Here is a 24,952-nt window from a genome sequence, read left to right as displayed (position 1 = left end):
TAAGAACCCCTGGTTTAGACGGAAGAATATGGCCAAACGCAGGGAAATTGCACTACCTCCGGCAACTTGGTTGGCACATTCCTGATGTTCTGTTTAGGTCTTAATGAGTCTTAGCATACCCGGAGTCCTGTTCTCACCCCATCAGAAATATTACGTTTGTCTTATCCATTCCAACTCTGCATCTGAAAACTAACTTCCCAGGTCTGACGAAAGGTCTTTGACCTGAAACGTTGCACCTTGCTCCTTTTCTCCACAGATGCTGAAATGTCCAGCTGAGTGAGCAGAATTCTCTGGGTCTGTGCTGCAGTGAGTATGTGCGCGCAGTACACTCTGGGCTGTCCACGTTTTACGGGAGCATTACCTAATCTGGCGTGTGCAGGCGAAGCTGTGGCCGGGACCCAGCCGGCGTGGTGGCCGAGTTCCAGCGTCTTCAATACCACCCTTCCCCCTTTTTGTTAGTATAGAGGCGAGTGAGTGTCAGGTCACAGCTCCTTGCTCTGTGTCCCAGGTGCCCCTTTCTCCTGCAGCCCTCCATCTCCGGATGTGGGGCGGAAAGAGACTGCGCTGCGCTCAACGTCGACCCGAGAACCTCAGGCCTCGGCGGAATCCCCGAGCTTGCGTTAATCATCCTCCCGGAAGCAGTTGTCAGGCTCGCTGAAGTTCATTGCAGGTGAACGGAAAGTGGCCTGGAAAAGGATTTGGTAGGTAAGAGGCCGCTGCATCGATTACACTAAATACTTGGTTTAAATAAAAGAGTAGATTTGCTCAGTTGATTCCCAGTGAAAAAGTTATATCGTCAGACTGCACGAGAAGAGAAATTCAGACTAATTCTCCAGTGCTGTGCTGAGGGACTGCCGCATTGTCAGGGCTAGTGTTTGTCTGATGCTCTATCATGTGCCTTTTAAAGATCCCATAATAATTCCTTGACACGTAATAGAAATTCCTTAATCAGTGCTACTAAAAGGGTCCTGAATCATCTTGTTTATTCCCCTCCATAGATGTTGCCGGGTCAGCTGAGTTCCTTCAGCATTAAGTACAGTATGTGTTGCTCAAGATTTACAGCAAAAGCAAAAATCTCTTTCGTTTATTGCCAAGTAATCACCAGGTAGATATTTATGGGCCCTTTTTATGGACAAATTGACTGCTGTGTTCGTGTTCCATATTGTCGAGCAATTAGGTCCAGTGGTTGTCATCTAACTCCAGGGAGTCTGGTCCCATGTTGCGTGCTTGCATATTCTCATTGTGACCATGTTGACTTCCTCTTTATACGCCTGCTTTCACCCACATTCTGAAGATGAAACCCAGATGCTACTGTTCTGACCTGAAACTGTCCTGGTTACCAGGAGACGCAGACAATTCTTCGAGAAGTTTAAACCTTTATTTGCAAACAAAAGCTGAGGCAATCAATGAACTTGTCACCAAAAGCCCGCCGAGCTCCGGTGTACAGCATTCTTTATAGTCATTTCTTATCTCAGTTACATTTCTGTTTCATCAGCATACCCAATCAATTTATAATTGCATATCATCTATATATTAACTAATCAATCGCTGTTGCCTAGCGCTCGGTGCGTCACCATTATTTTTCACCCATTCGCATTGGGACCTTATTCGTGGCCAAGATTATGTTTTCCAGACAACCTCCCTCCCATTACATTCCTGCTAGCAGCATCCTGTCCGCCACCGTTATCTCGTACTAAACAAAGGCTGGAGTGTAATACATGGGATACATCTCAGCTAATAGTGCTGCTAAACAAACAGGTGTTCTGTAAGTGCCATAATATGCAGCTAAGAGAGTACAAAGTATCTAGTGAAAACAACATATAACAAAATGTGTCTAGTAAAATAATACTAATATTCAGTACCTAGAAGTATAGTAAATAGCTAACACATAGTGATTATATTTCAGGTATATATAGTGGTTATGTCAGATATATTTCTCAATAAAACATGGATAGTTCTTCCCTTCGCCGCTGAGGGTGTTGCTCAACCTGCTGAGTTCCACCTGCAGATTGTTGTTCTAGATTTTTAGGTGCAGTTTCTTTTGTAGGTTAATTGTGCTGTAAATTGATGCATGCGCTCTGTGACTATTGACCTTGGTTCTAGATCTCATGCATCCATTACACTCCAATACATGAATTCCACATTTCCTTTCTTCTCACTGGAGTCTCTCTTACCACACTCTGCATCACCCCACTGGGGCACTAATTTACACACACTATCTGAACTTAGATTAATCTATTTCCCATGCTTTAAATTTATTGGAGAATAATTTCCTATGTTCCCATTAAACTTACCGGCTTCACTGGAAAATGTGTTATTCCACTATTTAACATTTAAAGAAAATGTGAATTTGATGTGATTGTCATTCAGTTCAGTTAAAATCCTGAATGTACTGGATTAACAGAGTTTAACTGTATTGACCTGACCTCACTTTCTAGTTCTTACCCTGTTGCTCTAATAATTCCAACACATCAAATCCTCATGCCAATGCTTTATAAAGGTGGAACGTTGCTGTCTTAGCTCTTCACCACGGGGAAAAAAAAAATAATTCTGAATTAATTAATTAATTAAACGTCTTCCCCAGGGCACCACTGCTCAGTACAAGAGGACATGGCTTTAAGGGGAGGGAAGTTCAAGGGGGATGTAGAAGAAGGTTTTTCACTTAGAGAGTAGTTGGTGTGTGGAATGCACTGCCTGAGTCAGTGGTGGAGGCAGATACACTAGTGAAGTTTAAGAGACTACTAGACAGGTATATGGAGGAATTTAAGGTGGGGGGGTTATTTGGGAGGCAGGGTTTGAGGGTAGGCACAACATTGTGGGCCGAAGGGCCCACATATCTATTCTATGATACAATCTATGATATATTTACATAATTATTGCTTACTCAGCCCATCCAAGCCCCAAGTTATAACCCTTTTTAAATCTCCTGACAACCTCCAAATAAAACTATTCCCATCAAACCAGACATTCCTCATAACTGAACCTCCATAGTATCCAGGTCATCTTCAAGCAGCCAATGCCTCATAAAGGCAGCATCCATCATTAAGGACCCCCATCATCCAGGGCATAGCTTGTTCTTATCGCTAACATCAGGAAGGAAGTACAGAAACCTGAAAGCACACACTCAACGATTAGGAATATCCTGCCATCAGATTTTTGAATGGACATTGGACCCATGAACAATACCTCACTGCTTTTTTATTTCTGTTTTTGCACTACTTGTTTGATTTAACTATTTTATATATATATCTTATTATAATTCACTTTTTCTATTATTATGTATTGCATTATACTGCTGCTGCAAAGACAAATTTCATAACATACAACGGTGATATTAAACCTTAATCTGATTCCTTTGCACCCTCTGTAAGTGCTATCATTCATTCTTCATCTGTTGAGAAGAACAGTTACATCAGCTCCAGTTTTAAATTGTTGCCAAGATTTTTCTGTAGTTGGAAGAAATCCCAAAATATGAAATTAATTCTTAACTTTAGTAAGGGTGTGGAGAACTTTGCTGTGCTGCTTTTGGAGTACAAATGTGTATTTTTCAACACATTTTCAACACATTAAGAAGGTCCAAAAAGGTGAAAAAATTGTAATATTTAATTTTGCAAAATCATGAGGCATTTTTGTTCAGCTTGTCATTGTAGAGAAGTTAATGAACACTGGGCATTAAAAACCTTGTCAGGGCATATTCATCAGTGATAACATGTCCACTGTCACCGAAAATGATCAACCAAGAAATTGTTTAACATTTTTTTAAAAAGTTAGGAATGACCAAAGGAATGTCCTTGTTTATCACATTTGAACACTGCAATTTACTGTGTTTTTATTATCTGTTTTAATACAACATAATGTGGAGAGCTGGGGAAAATCTTGATGATCAGCTGAATTTCCATATTCACTTGAGATGAATTTGTGAGGAATGAATGTCTATTTCATAATTTAATGTTTATAATTGTTACAGTTGTAGTCTTGACAGTGATGTCTTCTGTTTGTGCCTCATTCATATGAATCATATGTATCAACAAATATATTGAGCTTTCTGTTTATGGTAAAGGTTAAGGAATTGTAAAGTTCAGATGTCTGAATTGAGCAGAAAAGTGTGATTAAACAGGTGTCAAATAGTTCATTTCTGTGCTGTAATATGGATATATTTACATCCTTCCACAGCCTCAGTCATCTCGGTTTCAGTATCCCCTTCCTGCACTTGAGTCATCTGAGATCTCTGTATTTTTCTTGTTCTGGCCTGTCGCATATCCCCAGTTTAAATAGTGTTTCTGCCTTCAGTTGTCTAGGTCCTTAGCTCCAACACCTCTTCTTAGGCCTATCACGCCTAGTATGGCATAGGCCACCAATAGTTGCTGGCCCGAGTCTTCAGTCACAGGCCATTCTTGTACATTTTTTTCCCAGTGTAGCTCACATTCTCCCAGGGATGAGGCCTTGGGAGCTTCGTTTGGTGTTACTTTAGCTCTGGGGTTTTGCAGGATGGGGCTGCTAGCTCCTGCCCAACCATCCCCCTTTCGCAGCCAGGCTTGGTGGAGTTTTAGCTTCAACGTACTGTTGCTCTTCTCCTTCAAGTTGCTTTTTAAAAATTGACATTCAAAGAAACTGTGGATGATAAATTTTGAAATTCAGTCCTCTCTGGGTTATAGCTATATTCTGTTCCTGTGAACTGTTCGGAACCCACATAGTTCATGTGTTGGAAATGCAGCAGCGAGCTGAGTCCCCAGGTGGTAAGAGATGCCTGCAGTCCCACAGGGGCCAGCAAATGATCGCTCATTTGTACAAGCTGTATGTAAGTTGGCCATCCATAACCTGAGAAGGATCCTTAAAAAGAAAAACTCCTGGAAATGCTCAGCAGGTCAGGCAGCATCTGTGGAAGGAGAATCAGTGAACAAGTCCAGAACCCTTTCTCAGAACTTGGAAAGAGAGAAAAGCAAGTTAGTTTTTAGGAGGGGAGGAGAGGGAGGGATGTTAAGAACAGAGGGAATATCAGGGGCTGAATTTAAGTGGGATAATGGGAACTGCTTCAAACACGCGATGGTTTTTGTCTGTGCTTGGCAAGAGAATGGGACCTACCAAGCAGGTCAGAATATATGAAAAGAATAAGAAAAATTGAGCTAAAATAATGATGGATATAATTGATCAGTTTGATACAGACAGAATAGAGTGTCAGATTCAATCTTGAGTCTAGAAGGCTGCAATATGTCACAATGGAAGATTAAGTGCTGTAGCTCTAATTTGTATTGGGCTTTCTTGTAACAGTTCAGGAGGATAGACAGGCTTAATCCTGTAATGGTCCTCTGCACAGTGAGCATCTATCCTGCGTTTTGTTTATCCACTGTAGAGGGCATTGCATTATGAACACTGAATATTCAAAGAGGTGCAAGTGAACTGCTTCTCCATCTGGGAGGACTGGCTGTGTCCCTGGATGGTAGAAGGGAAGAGGTGAAAGGACAATCAAACTGAAAAAAAATGCAGAAAATTCCATGCTGGTCAGGCAGCATCTGTGGAGAGAGAAATAGTCAATATTTTGGGCTTGGGACCCTTTGTCAGAACCAGGGAAGAGAGATGCAATGGAGACACAAGAGATTCCAGGTGCTGGAATCTGGAGTGAAGAACAATCTGCTGGAAGGACTCAGTGGGTCAAGCAACATCTGTGGGAGGAAAGGAATGGTTGATGTTTTGGGTAGAAACCTAGCATTAGGGCTTCAATGCAGGGTTTCTATCCAAAACATTGACAATTCCTTTCCAGCCACCGATGCGGCTTGTCCCACTGAGTTTTTCCAGCAGATTGTCTGCTGTAAGGGGGAGACAAGTACATTTTCAGTAGGAGGGATGTGCAGAACAAAGGGAATCTCTGAGACCGAATGAGTTGAAATGGCTTAATGAAGACACATTAAGCTTCTAAATCTGCTTAAAGAGCTGTCATTGGCACATTGGTGGGACTTGGTTGACAGTCTAGACTTAACAGTATTGGATAAGAACCAATGAAAATGCTGGAAAAGCTAAGCAGGTCAGGCAGATCTGTGGAAGGAGAAATGGGTAATATTTCAGATGAGGGAGCTTTGATCAGATCTGAGAAAGAGAAATTAGATAGGGTGGCAGCAAAAAGTAGGTGAAACCATGAGGATTTTTCTCACAGATTAACCATGTGCAGGTGAGATGAGGTGCAGGTAATTTGTCATTGATGTGGTTCTGTCAGACAGGGGCATGTTATATGTTAGAACCACGTGAGCAGCAGAGGCTGCCTATAGAGATTTACCAGCAGTTTATGTTTTTGTAACTGCAGGAGATACAGTTTTTGAGTAAAATTAAAATAGATAAAGTAATTAATGGAAATCAGAAACTGGAAGTGGTTAGTGGAGGTGGAAGAGAGTTACAATGTGAACAATACCTTTGCCAGGATAGGGAGGGGAAAATGCATCTTCTGATGGTGGAATCTTGTTGGAGCTGGTGGAAATTGTGAAAGATCATCTGTTCAACATAGAGAATGTGGAGTGCAAGGTGTGGACCATAGGAACTATGTTTTGTCTAGGAGGAGAAGAGATGAGAGAGAAGGTGCAGCAAATAGATGCCAAGCAGTCAAGTGCTTCGTCCACTATGGTAGAGGGGAAGCCATGGATCAAGAAAGAGGAAAACACTTCAGAGGAACCTGAAATGCAGAATGTCTCATAGTGGCGAATGTGAGAGTTGAAGAAACTGTGCATCTACATCTACCCATCATCCCTAATCACTACCTACAAAATATCAAGCAGAGAGAACGTTTCAGAAATTTGAACAACAGTCTTTAGAAATGCGACTTCGTTCATAATCCTGTTAGCTCTTTGCCTGCTGGCCATTTGCAGCTTAATCATATTCCTTGTCTTCACTCTTTCATTCTCTGGTAGCTAAAGCTCTCTCTTTCCAGGGGCACCAGCAAGGTAAGTGCATCAGGCTCACAGGCACTCTCATCAATGTACAGGAAGGGGTTGGGGTGGTCTTTATCTGAATGACTGCAAGGACCTCTTCCTAGTGGCACCCCTTTCTGAACTGACAAGTCGATCACTGGCCCCTGGCTGAAAGGACCCAGCTCATTTGTATTCACTCCCCATTCAGGCTGGGTGTGACTGACTATCTTCAGATGCTGTGTGCAATTTTAGCCAGTCTACCACGCTATCAAAGTTGCTTTAACATAAATCCCTCCCCACCTGTTTTCACCAATATCTTTTCTATTTTAATGCTATTCAACTAATCATCTACCTTCAGCAACCAACCTTCATTCTTGAGTACTATTACCATCACACTTTAACATGTTATTTCTGTTTCTGACACGTTCTTGGTGTCTTCTGCCTTTGTATTTGCTGTGGGTATGTTTCCATAAAATCATAAGACCTAGGAGCAGGATTAGGCCATTCAGCCCATCAATTTTGCTCTGCCATTCTATCATGGCTGATCCCGGATGCCACTCAACTCCATACACCTGCCTTCTAGCCATATCCTTTGATACGTGTCCAATCAGGAAATGATCAACTTCCACCTTAAATATACCTATGGACTTGGCTTCCACCACAGTCTGTGGCGGCGCATTCCACAAATTCACCATTCTCTGGCGGAAAATAAAATCCTCCTTACCTCTGTTCTAAAAGGTTGTCCCTCAGTGTTGAGGCTGTGCCCTCTAGCTCTGGATATCCCCACCATTCTCTCTACACTCACCCTATCTAGTCCTTTCAACATTCAGTAGGCTTCAATGAGATACCCCTGCATTCTTGTAAATTCCAGTAAGTACAGGCCCAAAGCTGCCAAATGCTCCTTATGTGTTAATATGTTAATTCCCAGAATCATCCTCATGAACCTCCTGTGGACTCTCTCCAATGATGACACGTCCTGTTTGAAATATGGGGCGCAAAACTGTTGACAATACTCCAAGTGCAGCCTGACTAGTGTCTTATAAAGGCTCAGCATTATTTCCTTGCTGTTATATTCCATTTTCCTTGAAATAAACACTGACACTGCATTTGCCTTCTTTACCACAGACTCAACCTGTAAATTAACCTTCTGGGAGTCTTGCACAAAGACTCCTATGTCCCTCTGCAGCTCTGAGGTTTAAACCTTTTCCCCATTTAGATAATAGTCCCCACTATTCTTCTTTTTACCAAAATGCATTATCATACATTTCCCAAAACTGTATTCTGTCTGTCAGTTTTTTGCCCATTCTTCCAATTTGTCTGCTGCAAAGTCCTGCTGCAATTGCATTGCTTCCTGAGCACTATCTAGCCTTCTACCTGTCTTCGTATCATCCACAAACTTTGCCACAAAGCCATCAATTCCATTGTCCAAATCATTGACAAACAGTGTGAAAAGTAGCGGTCCCAATACTGACCCCTGAGGAGCACCACTAGTCACTGGCAGATAACCAGAAAAGGCCCCATTTATTCTACTCACTACCTCCTGCCTGTCAGCCATTCCTCTATCAATGCTTGTATCTTTCCTGTAATACTACAGGATTTTATCTTGTTAAGCAGCCTCATGTGTGGCACCTTATCAAATGTCTTCTGAAAATCCAAGTAAGTAAGTAACATCCACTGCCTCTCCTTTGTCCACCCTGCTTGTTATTTCCTTGAAGAACTCAAACAGATTTGTCAGTCAAGATTTCCCTGTACAGCAACCATGCTGACCTTGACTTGCTTTATCATTAGTCTCCAAATACCCCAAAATCTTATCCTTAATTGTAGTCTCCAACACTTTCCCAACCTTTGTGTTAGATTTACTGGCCTATAATTTCCTTTCCTTTTTCTTCCTCCCTTCTTAAAGAATGGAGTGACATTTACAATTTTCCAGTCCTCTGGGAACATGCCAGAATCACATGATTCTTGAGAGATCATGACCAATGTATCCATTAACTCTCAGCAAACTCTCTCAGGACTCTGGAATGTAGTCCATCTGGTCCAGGTGACTAATCCACTTTAAGATCTTTCAGTGTGCCTCACACTTTTTCCTTTGTAATACCAATGGTACTCACTCCTGTTCCCTGACACTCACAGACCTCTGGCACACTTCTAGTGTCTTCCACAGTGAAGACAGATGCAAAATACCCATTAAGTTCATTCGCCATTTCTCTGTCCCCCATTTCTACCTCACCAGCATAATTTTCCAGTGGTCTAATATCAACTCTCACCTCTCTTTTACTCTTTATATAACTGAAAAATTTTTTAGTATTCTGCTTTATATTATTGGCTAGTTTGCCCTCATATTTTATTTTTACCTTCTAGTAGCTTCTTTTTGTTGTCTTTTGTTGTATTTTAAAAGCTTCCCACTCACTTTTGCTACCTTATATGCCCTTTCTTTGGCTTGTATGCAGTCCTTAACTTCCCTTGTTAGCCACTGTTGGCAAGCCCTGCCATTTGAGAACAACTTCTTCTGTGCAACATATCTATCCTGCACCTTGTGAACTATTCTTAGAAACATCAGCCTTCTCTGCTCTGCTGTCATCCCCACCAGTATCCTCCTCCAATCCACCTGGGCAAGCTCCTCTCTCATGCCTCAGTAACTTCCTTTATTCCATTGAGATACTGATACATATGACTTGTGCTTCTCCCTCTCAAATTGGAGTATGAATTCAATCATATTCCATCAATTGAAGGCCAAAGGACCTGTAATGTGCCGTAGAGTTCTAGGTTCAAACTGCGGTCAGGTCTGGTATACCTGACTGGAGTTCATCTCTTAGGTTCTCTGTAATTACATGGTTACTGGGTACACTTCATCCCCCCTACTCCTTACATGGTTGTGGGAGCAACAAGGCGAGTCATACGGTTTTACCATGAATCCAGTGTTTCTACTGGCTTGCCTCACCAAATCTGCGCACAGACACATGTCAATTGTTAAAAGTACCATCTGTGGTCCCATCCATCTGAGAGCAAACCCTGCCCCTTTAGGCAGCACCATCTCCATGATATTGTCATCTGGCTGTGGGAGGACGATCTCCTTTTCCTCCAGCTCTCTCTGATCAGCATGGTGCTGCTGTTGTTTTGCTCGGTTCCTCATCACTTGAAGTTGGTTACAAAGGTCTTCCACGTACTGTGTCATTCTATCCCTGTAAGCCCCAGGCTCCCCGCAATCCATAATTACCCCATAAGGGAATCACACTGCTTGCCCCATCAATAGTTTATAGGCGCTGAGATCTAGTGTACAGTTTGGGGTTGCTCGCAATCTCATCAGGATTCCTGGTAATGACATCAACCTATGTTTTTCCCATCTCAGCTGTAGCTTTGGCAAAGGCATTCCTGATTGTTCGGTTCATCCTTTTACCATTCCTGAACTCTGAGGGTAGTAGGGTGCGTGAAACCGTTGTCAAATCCCTAACAGTTGGTACATTTCCTTCATCACTTTCCCTCTTGATCTGAGTCCACCTGAACTGGGGTTCCCCACCTCAGGAGGATTTCCTGATCTGGAATCCATGCAGCAGTGCTGGTGGAGCAGTCCCTTGTTGGGAAAGCCTCTACCCACTGGGTGAAGTGGTCCATAATGACTAGACAGTAGCTTCTCTGTGAAGTCCAAGTGGATGTTTGCCCGGGGACCCCTCGGCCATGGCTGGTTTGCCATCTGTAGCATTATGCCCTTACCAGGGTTATGCTGGGCACAAATGATACAACAGCAGCCTCCCCACCCATCCTGGCTACCACTAGTCCTGCCGGAGAGCAGTGATCATGCTCTGCCTTTCCTGATGCATCATCCCATGATATAACTTTAGCAGTATCTGCCTGTTATATGGTGGTGCTGCTGCGAATCCTTGCCCCCTGTGGCTCCATCTCCCATCCGGTCCCTGCTCCGCTCACTTTCTGCTCCATTTCTCCTTCTGCCTCCACCTCTTCATTTACTTTTATTAAAAGGGCTTCAAGTCATTTCTAACTGCACAGTTGCAATTTCAATTGCCTCTCGTCCCTCTGCTGTCTCCTTCGCACTGATGTCCGTCCACTCGTTTCCTTGCTGCTCCTTGCTCTCCCCTTTCTGGTGAGCTTTTACCTTAATTACTGCTGGCAGACACTCCGCTTTCAACCGTTCATGTGTTAGGTACCCATGTTGATACCTGCCCTTGTTGAAATTACAAATCCTCATTGTGCCCGTGCTATCAGATAATTACACAGCACCCCGGAGGCATACTGGCTGTCTGTATACACTGTATATTTACTTGTCTGCCTTTACTGTAGTGCAGTGCTTCTACCATGGACACCAGATCAGCGACCTGAGCTCAGCAACCCCCTTGTAGTGCTCCTGAAGCTAATTCTTCACCTGTTTCCGTTACCACGATGCACCCAGTCTGTGTACCTCCGAGACCCATCTATAAAAATTTCCTCTGCTTCCTCACACCAGTATCTTCTTCTTTCTCTTCCCAATTAGCACTCGAGTACCTCCCTCTCTATTCGGATGGTGCTTGCAGGATTCATTCCACTGTCCTAACTATTGTTACTGACTCGTCTTTGGGGTTGAGAACGTCCTCCCAAGCTCCCCTTCTGCTCTCGGTGACTGCTCTCAGCCTCCATATTCAGTTCTACAGTGGGATGAGGTGTGTGTAGTATGAGTTGTGCCGCCATTACAACTGGTTCGCTTGCTCGCGCTGCCCACACGGTGTAGTTTAAAGCTGCTTCGCAGCGGGAATTCCTGCTGCAATGAGTGTGTGCTTCATTGAATAATATGCCACTGGCCTCCTTGTGTCGCCATGGTCCTGCACCCTCCCTCATTGCTGCGGTATAGGTGAACGGGGTGAATTGCATCTGGTACCTTAGCGCAGGTGCAGAACCCAGGGCTTTTTGATAGAGTATCTGTAAAAGCCATCTGGCCCCCATCTTACTTCCTGCAGAGGGGGTTTTGCTTCTTTAACCAAGGCCTGTATCAGGGCCGTAAATGCTGAGAACCCTGGGATGAAACTGTGGCTGTAATTGAATGGACCCATTACCTTCCTCACTCCCCTTGCGTTCACAGAGGGGGGCTTGAAGCTGATATCTGAATGACTGTCATCTGACATGTCCTTCCTCCCCTGGGAAATGGTGTAGCCTGAGTACTGTACAGTTTACTTCCCTGTCGGAGCCTTGTTTGGGTTGATTTCAAACCCTCATCTCACGGGACAAGGGGTGATTGATGAGTTTGTGGCCTAAGGTAGAAGGAGTCAGTTTTAGAAAACCTAGCACATTTATTTTTCAACACAGTCCCCTCCTACATTTATACATTAAGTCCAGTGGTCATGGAGCGTACGCATCTTGGACCTCCAGAAAGTGTCCACAGATGGGTGATAGATAAGTTTGTGGCCTGAGGTAGAAGGAGATGAGTTATACAGCTCTCGTTACATTTGGTGATAATGCATTAGGCCATGAACTTATCAATCACCCCTGATGAGTTATTAACTAATGAGTTATTTTACCGGCTGGCCCGATCATCAGGGCTCTCAACCTGACGTTGCCTGACAGATATGTGTAGGCAAAATCTTCCCGAGGTATCTCCACACTAACTCCCAACCTACACAAAATGATTGATACCAGTTAATCAGCACGTAGTTAAAACCGCAGAGTAAGTACTCTGCAATCTGCCACTTCTGAGCGCTCGAACTCATGATGCCTGCTGTATTCCTTTGAATCGCATTTGCCTGGCAAAACGTGTATGGTAAAATTCAGCCCCCACTGGAGTCCCAAACCTTTGCAACTGGTGGCCCCATCTCACCAAATTAACGCACAAAGTTTCATCTCTTGCATAAGCACACATGGACAGACCACTTTTTTTATCTTCTAGTTCAGTTCTCTGTGTTCGTGGTACCTCATGTTCCCCTGTACCGCCAACCCGAACAGGTCCAAGTGTGAGTGCTGATTTAAAAATACTCACTCACTTAGACTGCTAAGATCGCTGGCCACATGATGTGTCGGCTGTGGGTATCCAACTCCAGACACCGAGTGACATTGCGTGAATGAAGTCATCTGAGAGAAGTACTGGTAGTTATGAAGTAGCTTCATTACTTGACAAGGAAAGATGCAATAGATCCTAGTGAGCACCTTTCAGTCGAAATATCTGGCTGGCCCAACATGGGACTCAATATTTTATGTGCTAAACATCAAAGGACAATTCCATATTTACAATGTATCCACAATGCTTCCTTTGAAACTACACATAAACTTCACAACTGCCTAATCACACCCATGCCACAGTCACCTAAATGAATTTTAATCAGTATTGTCTGTTCTGTGATTCACAGACAGACATACTTTATTGATCCTGAGGGAAATTGGGTTTTTCAAATTGAGAAATTCAAGGCTTTTAGGAATCTGTTGTTCAGAGCTGCATTTTTAATTCTATCTACAGGTTGTATTTAGATTTGAAGATTGGTGGCTAAAGTCATTTGCTAAATGTAAATGTGCTAAACCCAAAAGTATCTCTAATAACACACCCTACTATCTACTTACATGTTCTCTGCCAAACTTTGTTTAATAATGCACCAGTAAAATGTTTTGTTTTCATTCGGAGATGCAGTGGAATCGCAAATTATTATTAATTAATATTTTCTTTTTCTTAGCCTACCATGTCTATCAGACGAATCTTGTCACTGCGAAAGTGGATTCCGCTGCAGAGCTCTGCAATGTGCCAGCATTTGGGATGTAACCTCCTGGTAAACCCTGGTGTCGGTAGTATACGGTTACAGAATTTCACTGTAAGCTGCTTGAAATATGCCAAAGCTAAAGGAGTTCGGAAGAAGAAGCAGCTTTCTGAAAAGAAATTGGTAATTCTAATGTTTCTTCACACATCAAATTCTCAAATGTCTTACAAAGTATGCTGAAACTTTTAGTTTGGTGAGAAAGGAACGATCTTTGGTCACAGAGTCAAAGTAAATTTATTATTTGAAAGTGTGTACATGTCCCCACACACTACCTTAATATTCATTTTCTTACAGGCATTAACAGGAAAATAAAAAATATAATAGAATTTGTGGAAAAACCATACATAAATACTGACAAACAACCAATGTGGAAAAGAAGACAATTTTGTAAATAAATTTAAAAAAAAGTAAATAAATAATACTGAGAATGAGTTGTAGAGTCCTTGAAAGTGAGTCTTTAAGTTGTGGGATCGATTCAGCATTGAGGTAAGTGAAGTTATCCACATTGGTTCAGAAGTCTAATGGTTGGAGGGAACTGTTCCTTTATCTGGGTGTGCTTTATCTAAGATCGAACACCAGGATTTGGGATCAGTGATTAGGTCACGATGATTTGGGACCATCTGCAAATAAGAAGTGCTTATCATTTATTACTTTATCTCTCCCCTCCCCCCCCCCCCAACGGTACTCAACTAACTACCTCGAACTGAACTGAACTCTCTTCATCATATCGTAAGACTGTACCCATTTACTCCTAGATTTGAAAGAGCCTAGTTTTGTTCCTATTTCCACACACATGTGTGTGTGGGTGTGTGTGTGTGTGTGTGTGTGTGTGTGTGTGTGTCTATAATATATATATAATGGATATCCTGTTCAATATATTTGCATTTATATTACTGTATTGCTTAGTTATTAATAAACACGACTAGTTTATAGTGATACCAGACTCTAATGTGTTTTCCATTTCTGCTGGTTCTTTAACCCGGTCATGGGGTACGTGACAAAATTGGAGCCTGCGTCCAGGATTTGAACAAATTGTGTGATGGCTTGTTCGAATTGATTAGGGAAATTCCCTTATTTGATTTGTTTGTGTGGAAAAACAGCAGAAATGGATGTTGATAAATTTTCGGATGCACCAACCAGTGAGTCATTAGAGGATGCCAGAAAGTTGGAGCTGTTGAATATTGCAAAAAAGTTGAAACTTTCAAAGGTGAAGTCGACCACGAGGAGGTCAGAGATGCAGAGAGCCATAGCCAAGTATTATGTATCCAAGGAGGTGTTTCAAGTAGAGGAGTTGGAGTTGTTTCCTGAAAGTAAACCTAGCGGGTTTGAGACGCAATTTCAGATGGAAAGATTAAGGATCGAGGCTGAGGCGAAGCGAAGAGCGCAAGAGTTTGAGTTTGAGTTACGAGTAAAAAAGCTGGAGGCTGAGAAGGCAGAGAAGCAGAGAGAAGAAGCGGCAAGTGCCCTCGGGGGAAAAGGTAAACAAGCTGGCAGAGAAACCATAACATCAATCTTTCGAGCAGTTTCTGTCTGTCTCTCTCTTTCTAATTGCGCTGGATGCCTTCCTCACCCTCTCGCTTAATAGCAGCACGGTTCATAGGGTCTATTCTGGACCCCGTTTCAAACTAAGTTTTCCCATGACAATACGAAGACTGGTGGAGGGACTGATAGTTTTGAGGAAACAGGTCGGATGCAGAAGGACTTAGACAGATTAGAAGAATGGGCAAGAGTGTGGCAAATGAAATATAATGTTGGAAAATGCATGGTCATGCACTTTGGTAGTAGAAATAAATGTGCGGACTATTTTCTAAACGGGGAGAAAATCTAAAAATCTGAGATGCAAAGGGACTTTGGAGTCCTCATGCAGAGCACCTTAAAGGTTTATTTGCTGGTTGAGTCAGTGGTGAGGTCAAATGCAAAGTTAGCATTCATTTCAAGAGGTCTAGAATACAAGAGCAGGGATGTTATGCTGAGGCTTTATAAGGCACTGGTGAGGCCTCACCTTGAGCATTGTGTACAGTTTGGAGCTCCTCATCTTAGAAAAGATGTGCTGGCATTGGAGAGGGTCCAGAGGAAGTTTACAAGGATGATTCCAGGAATGAAAGGGTTATATACAAGGAAGGTTTGTTGGCTCTGGGTCTGTACTTGCTGGAATTTAGAAGGATGAGGGGGGATCTCATTCAAACCTTTCGACTGTTGAAAGGCCTAGACAGAGTGGATGTGGAAAGTATGCTTCCAAGTTGGGGGAGTCTAGGACAAGAGGGTACAGCCGCAGGATAGAGGGGCATCTATTCAGGACAGAGATGCGGAGAAATTTCTTTAGCCAAAGGGTGGTGAATTTGTGGAATTTGTTGTCACATGCAGCTGTGGAGGCCAGGTCATTGGGTGTATTTAAGGTAGAGATTGATAGGTTCTTGATTGAACATGGCATCAAAGGTTACAGGGAGAAGGCCAGGAAATGGGGTTAAGGAGGAGAGAAAAAAAAAGGATCAACCATGATTAAATGGCAGAGTAGACTTAGTGGGCCAAATGGCCTAATTCTGCTCCTATATCTTATAGTCTTACATAAAATATTATGTTATAAGAAATATTTTTTTTAAAGTATTACAAAAAGAGGGCAAAATAGTGAGGTTCACAGACCATTCAGAAACCTGATGGCAGAGGGAATAAGTTTCTGAAAGATTCAGAGTGTATCTTTAGGCTGCTGTACCACCTCCTTGATGATAGTAATGAGAAGAAGGCTTGTCCCGTATGGTGATGCTCCTTAATGATTGATGCCGAAAATGATGTATGATTTAACATGCTGTTAAAATATCACTTCCACTTTCTCCTGTTGTGTTTCACCTTCTGAAACCTTGTGTCCTTTTAATTATTAGGTTGTACAATCTCTCCACAAAATACCAAAGTAGCAAAGCTTCAAGGAAAAGCAGAGTAACTGATACCATCTTCTGAACTTATGCATTTAATTGCAAATGTTCAAAAGTTGGCAGAAATGATTGAACTTATTTCTTAGTTCTGATGAACACAGGTTGCCCTCGCCTAATTGTTTTTCTAGTCACCAAATCTACGGTATTGTTTAAACTAACTATAGCCACACAAAACCACAGTATCAACACAGGTCTGGGTGCCTATAATCCAATAAATGTAATTAGACAAAAAAGGAAAATAATTGAAGCATAACATTGCTGCACTGCACTCTGTTGTTCAGAAAATAATCTGTGTTTTTTTTAATGAGCCTTCTGCTTTTAAAGAGGAAAAGTTTTGAGGAAAAATGTTTGTAAGATTGTAGCCCACCATTGTTCTGTGATTTAGACCCGGTACTTTGTGGATCAGCGAAGGATCTCTGTGGTAGGAGGGAAAGGTGGTGATGGAGTGTGCACGTTCCACAGTGAACCTCGCAAAGAGTTTGGAGGTCCTGATGGAGGCAATGGAGGGAATGGAGGACACGTTATTTTGAAAGGTAAAGCCTTTTGCCAATTTTCTATACTCTTCTCACTTGACACAGTTTATGAGCGTTGAGTGCTCTCTAGTGGCCACTATTCATTCATAAGCCCTGATCGTGAGTATCAACAAGCTATTTGATAATGGAAAGTATCATAACCAACTGGGATCCTACAAACCACACAGCTTCCTGGAGGGATCAGTGGACAGCAATGAAGAGTATAATATTAATTTGCTCCTCCTTAACTCTGGATCCAATTATGCTATGACTTAACTTTATAATTCTACACATTCCAGGACTGAATGTGGTTGTATGGCTATTTTTGACTGGGTAAATCTTCAAATGCTGTAAACACCTGGAAATAGCTTTTTTATTTAAGGAACTTGTTTATATTTTTAATTATTGTGAGCACTTTTGGCTTTGGAAAAGTTACTGAAGAGGTTTACCAGGAATCTGCCTGGATTAGAGGTCAAACTTTGTTTATTTTCTGTGGAGCATTGGAAGCCAAGTAGAAACCGGTTAGATATGTATAAAATTACGAGTATGAAATTATGTGTATAAAATAATCATTATAAAATTATAAGGTTGACAGTCAGAATGTTTTTCCCAGGATAGAAGTGTCAAATACTAGAAGATATGAATTTAAGTGGAAAGGGGGAAAGTTCAAAGGGGCTGTAGAAATTTTACACGGAGACTGGTAAGTGGTTAGAATGGGCTGCTGCTGGTAGTGGTGGAAGCAAATATGATAGAGGCATCTAAGAGGGTTTTAGACACATGAATATGCAAGGAATGGAGGGATATGGATCATGTGTAGTCCGTAGAGATTTAGCGTAATTTGGCTTTGTGTTCAAGACAGACATTTTGGGCTGAAGAGCCTGTTGCTGGACTGAACAATGTTCTGTGTATTGCGACATGATTACTCTTTGGACCAACTTATTGTTGTCAGGGTGATTTCGTCATGGTGAAACAAAGATTCAAATCAAAAGCCTTTGTGGATATTTGCTGCTTATCTGTTTTAGAAGAAAGGCATTGATTAACAGGTTTTTGAACAAATTAACATTTAATCCAAATTGCATTTATATTTCAACCTCTTTATAGTACACATTTTAATATTTTAATATTTATTACCTATTAAAATGTAGGTGTGTAGCATAGTATTTATAAAATAAAGAGTTTGAAGTATAGTGCCGTTACAATCTCTCAAGTAATGGATTCTGTGTTTTTCTGTGTAATCCCTCCGTGATATAAGAAAACTGGGACCTAATTTGTAAGATTCCGTAATCAAATAGGATTAATGAATCAACAATCTGATCTGGTGGGGTCAAGTACATTTACATCATGACCGATAGCAGCCTTCTGTTGTAGCAGCCTGTGATTGAGACCAAATCCGATAATAGAGCTAAGCCTGAAAATGAAGATGTAGGCACAGATATTAGCATAAATCTTAAGAGCTTGAGATGTGACGACCTGTTTTAGTCGATGTTGGTTGAGAAATAGATACTGGCAGGATACTAGGAGATCATTTTTGCTCCTAGTTTTGTGCTGGAAGCAGAGTGAAGGCTGTGCAATGAATTAATTACTGCTGCAAAATTTGTGGTATTCTGAACTAGGTAACTAGTCAAAGATCTGAATATTTTCAAGTGTTTTCTTTAGACTTTCTGGTTCAAAGGATGAATTGTATAGAAAACAGATCCTGAAGATTTATTGATAGAACAGCCACTAAAAGTTCAAAAAGTCCAACACAGTAGCATAGTGATTAGCATAATGCTATTACAACACTAGTGACCTGGGTTCAATTCTGCTGCTGTCTATAATGAGTTTGCACATTCTTCCCATGACCCCATGGGTTTCCTCTAGGTTCTCTAGTTTCCTCCAACAGTCCAAAGGCATGCAGGTTAGTAGGGTAATCGATCATGTGGGTGTAATTGGGTGGCACAGGCTTATTGGGCCAGAAGGGTGTGTTACCGAGCTGTATCTCCCAGTAGATAAAAATGTGTAAAATGTGAAAATGGATACTACAGCAATTTAGCTTCCCAGTGTGTTTTTATTAGTATGGGTTTGGCCATGGATAAAAAGGTTTTATGAGGTGTGCATCCCACTTCAGGGGAACATGAAATAACTGCAGTTGTAAACTAAAACAAAGGCTGAAGTATTCTCCTGAATTTATAAAGAATTAAATTTGAACCTGCTTCCCCACAATTTATAATCCCCACCCCCAGCGCCTATTTTGTGTTTTGCAGTGTAACCCCTGTGTGGTGTAAGAAGATTGGGAGCTTATGTGTAAGATTCCAAAAGTAGATAGGACTTCCTATGTATCAGAATCAGGTTTAATATCTCTGGCATTTGTCACTAAATTAGTTGTCTGATATATGACAAATATAAGAAAAATATATTTTAAAATTTTAATTGAGTAATGCAAAAAGAGAGCACAAATAGGGAGGTAGTGTTCATGGAAGGGTGGAGATATTTTCCTACCAAAGGAGGTGCAAGATGCTCCTTCCCTCCACTAGACTGCCAGTTACCCTCAGGCAAGAGGTAGCACCTGCTTAGCCCCCCCTCCCTCACTGAGGGTCACATGAAGCCACAGGAGCAGCTCGTGGATTTCGTAAGTCTTGGTTGTGTGTCCACTGATGCCAGTCAAACAACCTCTGAAGAGTATTGCTAATGGCTGGGGTCACTCATCTTGTAAAAACTCTGCCCAGATGAAGGCAAAGGCAATCTACTTTTGTAGAAAAAATTGCCAAGAACAAGCATAGTCCACAGCATTATCAGCCATGTCAGATGAAATGGCACATAATGATGATAAAGAGTTTTCATGGTTTAGTTCATTGCCTGTTCAGAAATCTGATAGCACAAGGGAAGAAGTTGTTCCTAAAATGTTGGGTGTGTATCTTCAGGCTCCTATACCTCCTGTCTGATGATAGTAATAAGAAGGGAGCATGTTTTGGGTGACAGGAGTCCTTAATGATGGATGCCACCTTTTTGAGGCATCCTTGTTTGAAGATGCCCTCAGTGATGGGGAGGCTAGTGCCCATGATGGAGCTGGCTGAGCTTGCAACCACCTGCAGCTATTCCGATCCTGTGCTCTCCGCAGTATATCTGCAGAAATTTGCTCGAGTCTTGGTGGCATACCAAAGTTTCTCACCAAACTCTTTAGTTTGGTGTATACTTTTATTAACTTCAAGAAATTCTCTGACTTTCCAGTTGCTCAACAGGTGAAATCACTGCTCAGCATAAAATCTTCTTATCGTGGCACTGATGGAGAACATGGAGCAAGTAAAAATTGTTATGGAAAGAATGCAGCCAATACTTATCTACTGGTGCGTAATTACAAACTTTCAAATCATTGCATTTTAATGGTCTCTTCAGGTTAATTAAATATTATCTACTGCCTTAGGTGCCAGTTGGTACTGTGGTCAAGGAAGATGGGAAGATAGTAGCCGATCTCTCATCACACGGAGAAGAATATGTGGCATCATATGGTGGGCTGGGTGGCAAAGGAAACCGTTTCTTTCTAACCAATGAGAATCGTGCACCATTGATGTCAACGCCAGGGGAACCTGGTCAGCAGCGGATCTTGCAGCTGGAGCTCAGGACCATGGCTCATGGTGGGATGGTAGGTATAGATGGAAGTAAGAAACACAAGAGAATTCTGCAGATGCTGAATTCTGCCCTTTCTATTCCAGTCCTGAAAAGGTTCTTGGCTGGAAACATCTGAGGAAATTTATAATCAAAGATGCCAGCTCTCGTACACTTACACTACCATGTTGTGAATTTTAAAAGTTCCTGTTGCAAGAGAGATAAAATCTGATCTGCAAGCGGTATTTTTATTAATCATATACTTAATGAAAGTTTGTTTTGTTTATGATAGGGACTCCAATTAAAAGACTAATCCTAAGCATACTTTGCTGAGGAGAGGCAAAATTACTATCTTTTCTACCAGAGAATACATTGAAAATTTCCCTAAGTGCTGTAGCTTCCACACAATACATTGTGTTCTTCTGCTGATTACTGAAACAAATGCTGCCATTCTCCTGTAGATAAATGTAATTTATACTGCTCCTGAATCTGGTGAAAGAATAAAGTATGAGTTTTATCAAGGATGTTGTGTTTTCATCAAATCATTGCACCAGATATTTTTATAAGTTAATTTTCCAGATATCTATGGATGCCTGCGAATGGGCTTTCTTATGCTTTATTTTAAAAACACAGATAAAATGGATGTTCATACAGATGTAAAGTACTCTGTATGATTTGAGAAGACTAAATCCTTTCTTTTTATGGCAAGGTTGGATTTCCTAATGCGGGTAAATCATCTCTCCTGCGAGCAATCTCAAATGCCCAGCCAGCAGTTGCTGATTATCCATTTACAACATTAAATCCTCACATCGGTGTAGTACTGTATCAAGACTTTGAGCAGGTTGCAGGTAAATAGCAATTTAAATCTTAAATCAATATCTTACAATGGTTTGGAGTTTGGTGATCTTGACAGTTTATCAATTTTGATCATTTCATATCTGGTTGAAGAGTGAATTAATTCAAGGTTTGGATTTTGGATCACATTTACTGTTAATAAAAATCTGTTTTCCTGTTTAAAGTCCTTGGTGAGGTACACTTCTGGAAACTTTCAGCAGGTCAAGCATTATCTTTGGAAAGAGAATCCTTTGTTAGAACTGGGAAGAGAAGAAACAAGTTAGCTTTGTATTTTCCCTAGTTCAGATGAACGATCTTTGCCTAAACTTTCTTTTTCTTTCTGCAAATGCTGCCTGACCTGCTCAGTGTTTCCAGCATTTTGTTTATCGGCATCTGCTTTTGATTTAAAGTTTTATGGATACTCTTTGCTTCCTAACAACCTACCCAAATAGCCACAATTAATTTGTAAATTCTCACAAGTAGGTTGCAATAATTTGAATCTGTGGCTTGAAATCCTGTGTCAGTCTTTGTTTGCAAATTGAGACCTGCAGAGGCTCCTTTTTGTTAAGGAGCTCCACATCACATCATTTCTATTCACCACTGCTCCTCCTTTGCCTTCTCCCTTCCATTGCTGAAAGTCAACCCAGAGCAGAGGCTGGTCTGAACTTTACTTTGATGTTGGGCAGGAAGGTCAGGAGGTTCGGAACTGGCTCTTGGACCAGAGGGGCACATTCCGCATGGGCTCCTGAAAAGTCATGCTTTTTATTGGCTTAGTCCTTTAGCATATCAGTTCTTTTCCATAGCACTGAACTTAACCCAGGCAGAGACCTAACGATGTCAGCAACCATCCCTCCTTGAACTCAACAACATACCCTTAACTGCACCACAAATCAACTGATCCGCCTTCCAGCTTTATTACTTTGTAATATGGAGATACGCTGGTATAGGAATAAGTGAGGTAGTATCCCGGATTGTTCACTCACTCCTGTTTGCAGGAGTGTTCACGGCCAAATAAATTGACAAAGGATGTTCCACCGAGATTGGGTGGCAGTACAACTAGAGCTCATGAGTTAAGGGTAAAAGGTGAAATGTTTAAGGTGAACATGAGGGGAAAACTTCTTCACTCAGGGTCATAAGAATGTGGAGAGAACTGCCCACATAAGTGGTGCATGCAAGCTCGATTTCAATGTTTGAGGAGTTTGGAACGGTATATGGATGGTAGGGGTATGGAGGGCTGTGGTCTGGGTGCAGGTTGGTGGAACCAGGCAGTATAAATACTCCAGCACAGACTAGATGGGCCAAAGGACCTATTTCTGTGCTGTACTTTTCCATAACTGAGAAAATTAAGAGAGATGAGGTACCAACTACTTGGTCAAAATGTCAGCAAGTGGTTGAGGGAGAAGTTGAAGTTGAGGACAATGATAAAGGATGCAGGGAATAGAAGAGTTCATCATCTTGAATCTTCACATTTAAAACAAAAGATTTCCTTTTACTGCTGTTTGAGGTTTAGATATTGGCTATAAGTTTTGATTACACCAGTTCCTGAGTTTTAAAAATGTAGTGCTTCTAATTCTTTATTTAGTGATGTACCTAATGGCAGACTGGCACGACTAGTAGAACCACAGCCTCACAGCACCATACCCAAGTTCATACCTGACCTCGGGCGCTGTTCCTGTGGAGTTTGCATGTTCTCCCTGTAACCATGTAGGTTCTCTTCAATGCTCCAGCTTTCACCCGTGTCCCAAAGACGTTCAGATCAGTAGGTCGATTGATGACTGTAAATTGACCCCAGTGTGTAGGTAGATTCTGGGGGTAGTTGATGAGGAGAGAATAAATAAAAGGAAATTTAACATTTGTTTAGTGTGAATGGGATGTTGATTCTTAATATGGATTCAGTGGGCTGTTTTCATGCTCTATCTCTACAGTAACTGAAGCTGAATTGTGTTTGATTTTCAAAATAAAAGCAGCTTAGTGTTGGATGGCATTTAAAGAGATCCTCCTCCTGTAGTTGCAGATATCCCTGGAATCATCAGAGGCGCCCACAGAAACAAAGGGCTGGGAGTTTCCTTTTTGAGACACATTGAACGCTGCCTCTTTCTTCTGTTTGTGCTTGACGTGTCCGCACCGGAGCCCTGGCAGAAGCTGGAACATTTGAAGTATGAACTGGAGCAGTATGGAAAAGGGTTGTCAGAGAGACCATTTTGTGTCATTGCAAACAAGATAGACCTTCCAGAGTCTAGAGCCAATTTTGTCTTGCTTCGAGAAAAAGTAAAGCATTGTAGAATAATCCCCGTCTCTGCACTTACTGGTGAAAACATTGAAGAGCTTTTAATGCATCTCAGGGAACTATATGATGGATACCTGGAGAATACCAAGACTACTGACTGCATACCAATCAAATGGTAAAATTACTATTATGGACAGAAGTTATTAAATTCATTTTAAAAAATGTGTGTTCCTTTGTTCTGTATCTGAAGATCTGGTGAAGTCTTAAGACCCTTTGAATAATGTTCCCCTTTGGCAATGGGCTGCCTCCAGGATTTTGTAAAAGGTGAAAATTTCATTTAAATTTTACGAAGAAAATTACAAATATATGAACAATTTGAGATAGAGAATTTGACCATTGAATTATGACTGGGAGAATTTGGGTGTTTTTGAAACCTCTGCACTATTTGGATGGGATTGTGGGGAAGAGAGATGGCTGTTCATCTCCTGTGGGTTTGTCAATTACAATTACACTCAGTATTAGGTACAGGAGTAGAACCCAGAGTGGTGTTCTGCTGCAGTAGCCCATCCACTTCAAGCTTCAGAAATGCTCTTCTGCACACCACTGTTACTTAAATTTTATGACTTCATTATTTGAGTTACTGTTACTTTCCTGTTAGCTCGAAACAGTCTGACCATTCTCTTAACCTCTCAGTAACAAGGTGTTTTCGCCCATAGAACTACCACTCACTGGAATTTTTTTTTTTTGTTTTTGCACCATTCCCTGTAAACTCTGGAGACTGTTGTGTGTGAAAATCCCGGGATACCAGCAGTTCCTGGGATACTCAGACCACTCTGTCTTGCATCAACAGTCATTCCACAGTCAAAGTCACTTAGATCACATTTCTACCCTGCTCTGATGTTTATTCTCAACAAGAAGTGAACCTCTTGACCATGTCTGCACGTTTTTATGTATTGAGTTGCTGCCACATGATTGGCTGTTTAGATATTTGTATTAACTAGCAGGTGTACCTAATAAAGTGGCCACCGAGTGTATGTTATTGTTGAATCATGTGATTACCAAGATCATTAAAGATAGGGGTTGACCATGGTGCTTCCTCAGAACAGTTCAAAGTAACTAGTAGATTGTATGGTTAGGCTTTGCATTGATTCAGCCTGCCTCTCAGAATTGTCATATGTACTGAATGGCTTTGAAATGCAGTTACCATTGGCCAAATATGGCAGCAATCTTTTTCCATAATAATTCCTAATTA

At 41.5% G+C, this 24,952-nt stretch overlaps 1 protein-coding gene across 3 annotated transcripts; it reads left to right on the top strand.

Moving 5' to 3' along the window:
• Positions 1-208: 208 nt before the first annotated feature.
• Positions 209-24,734, top strand: mtg2 (mitochondrial ribosome-associated GTPase 2). 3 transcript variants are annotated; one of them, XM_059980776.1, is made up of 7 exons: positions 209-306; positions 13,538-13,741; positions 16,931-17,078; positions 20,265-20,380; positions 20,458-20,676; positions 21,349-21,487; positions 23,482-24,734. In XM_059980776.1, the coding sequence occupies exons 2-7, from the start codon at positions 13,544-13,546 to the stop codon at positions 23,877-23,879; spliced, it is 1,218 nt and encodes a 405-aa protein (XP_059836759.1). In that variant the 5' UTR covers positions 209-306; positions 13,538-13,543; the 3' UTR covers positions 23,880-24,734. The 3 variants fall into 3 exon arrangements, with proteins under 3 accessions (XP_059836759.1, XP_059836758.1, XP_059836757.1); XM_059980775.1 differs by lacking the exon at positions 209-306 and adding an exon at positions 318-701; XM_059980774.1 differs by lacking the exon at positions 209-306 and adding an exon at positions 318-705.
• The last annotated feature ends 218 nt before the right edge of the window (positions 24,735-24,952 follow it).

The sequence above is a fragment of the Hypanus sabinus genome, chromosome 9, assembly GCF_030144855.1.
Source record: "Hypanus sabinus isolate sHypSab1 chromosome 9, sHypSab1.hap1, whole genome shotgun sequence".
Classification (NCBI taxonomy): domain Eukaryota; kingdom Metazoa; phylum Chordata; class Chondrichthyes; order Myliobatiformes; family Dasyatidae; genus Hypanus; species Hypanus sabinus.
The sequence above is the reverse complement of the archived record's forward strand: the minus strand, read 5'-3'. Positions and strand labels throughout refer to the sequence as shown.

What these genes read in the sequence shown, in the direction of transcription:
- mtg2 (XM_059980776.1), top strand. Translation starts at nt 13,544, where the DNA reads ATGTCTATCAGACGAATCTTGTCACTGCGAAAGTGGATTCCGCTGCAG. An exon ending in AGGACACGTTATTTTGAAAG is followed by an intron (nt 17,079 to 20,264) that starts GTAAAGCCTTTT and finishes CTGACTTTCCAG; the next exon opens with TTGCTCAACAGGTGAAATCA. An exon ending in CAGCCAATACTTATCTACTG is followed by an intron (nt 20,381 to 20,457) that starts GTGCGTAATTAC and finishes CTACTGCCTTAG; the next exon opens with GTGCCAGTTGGTACTGTGGT.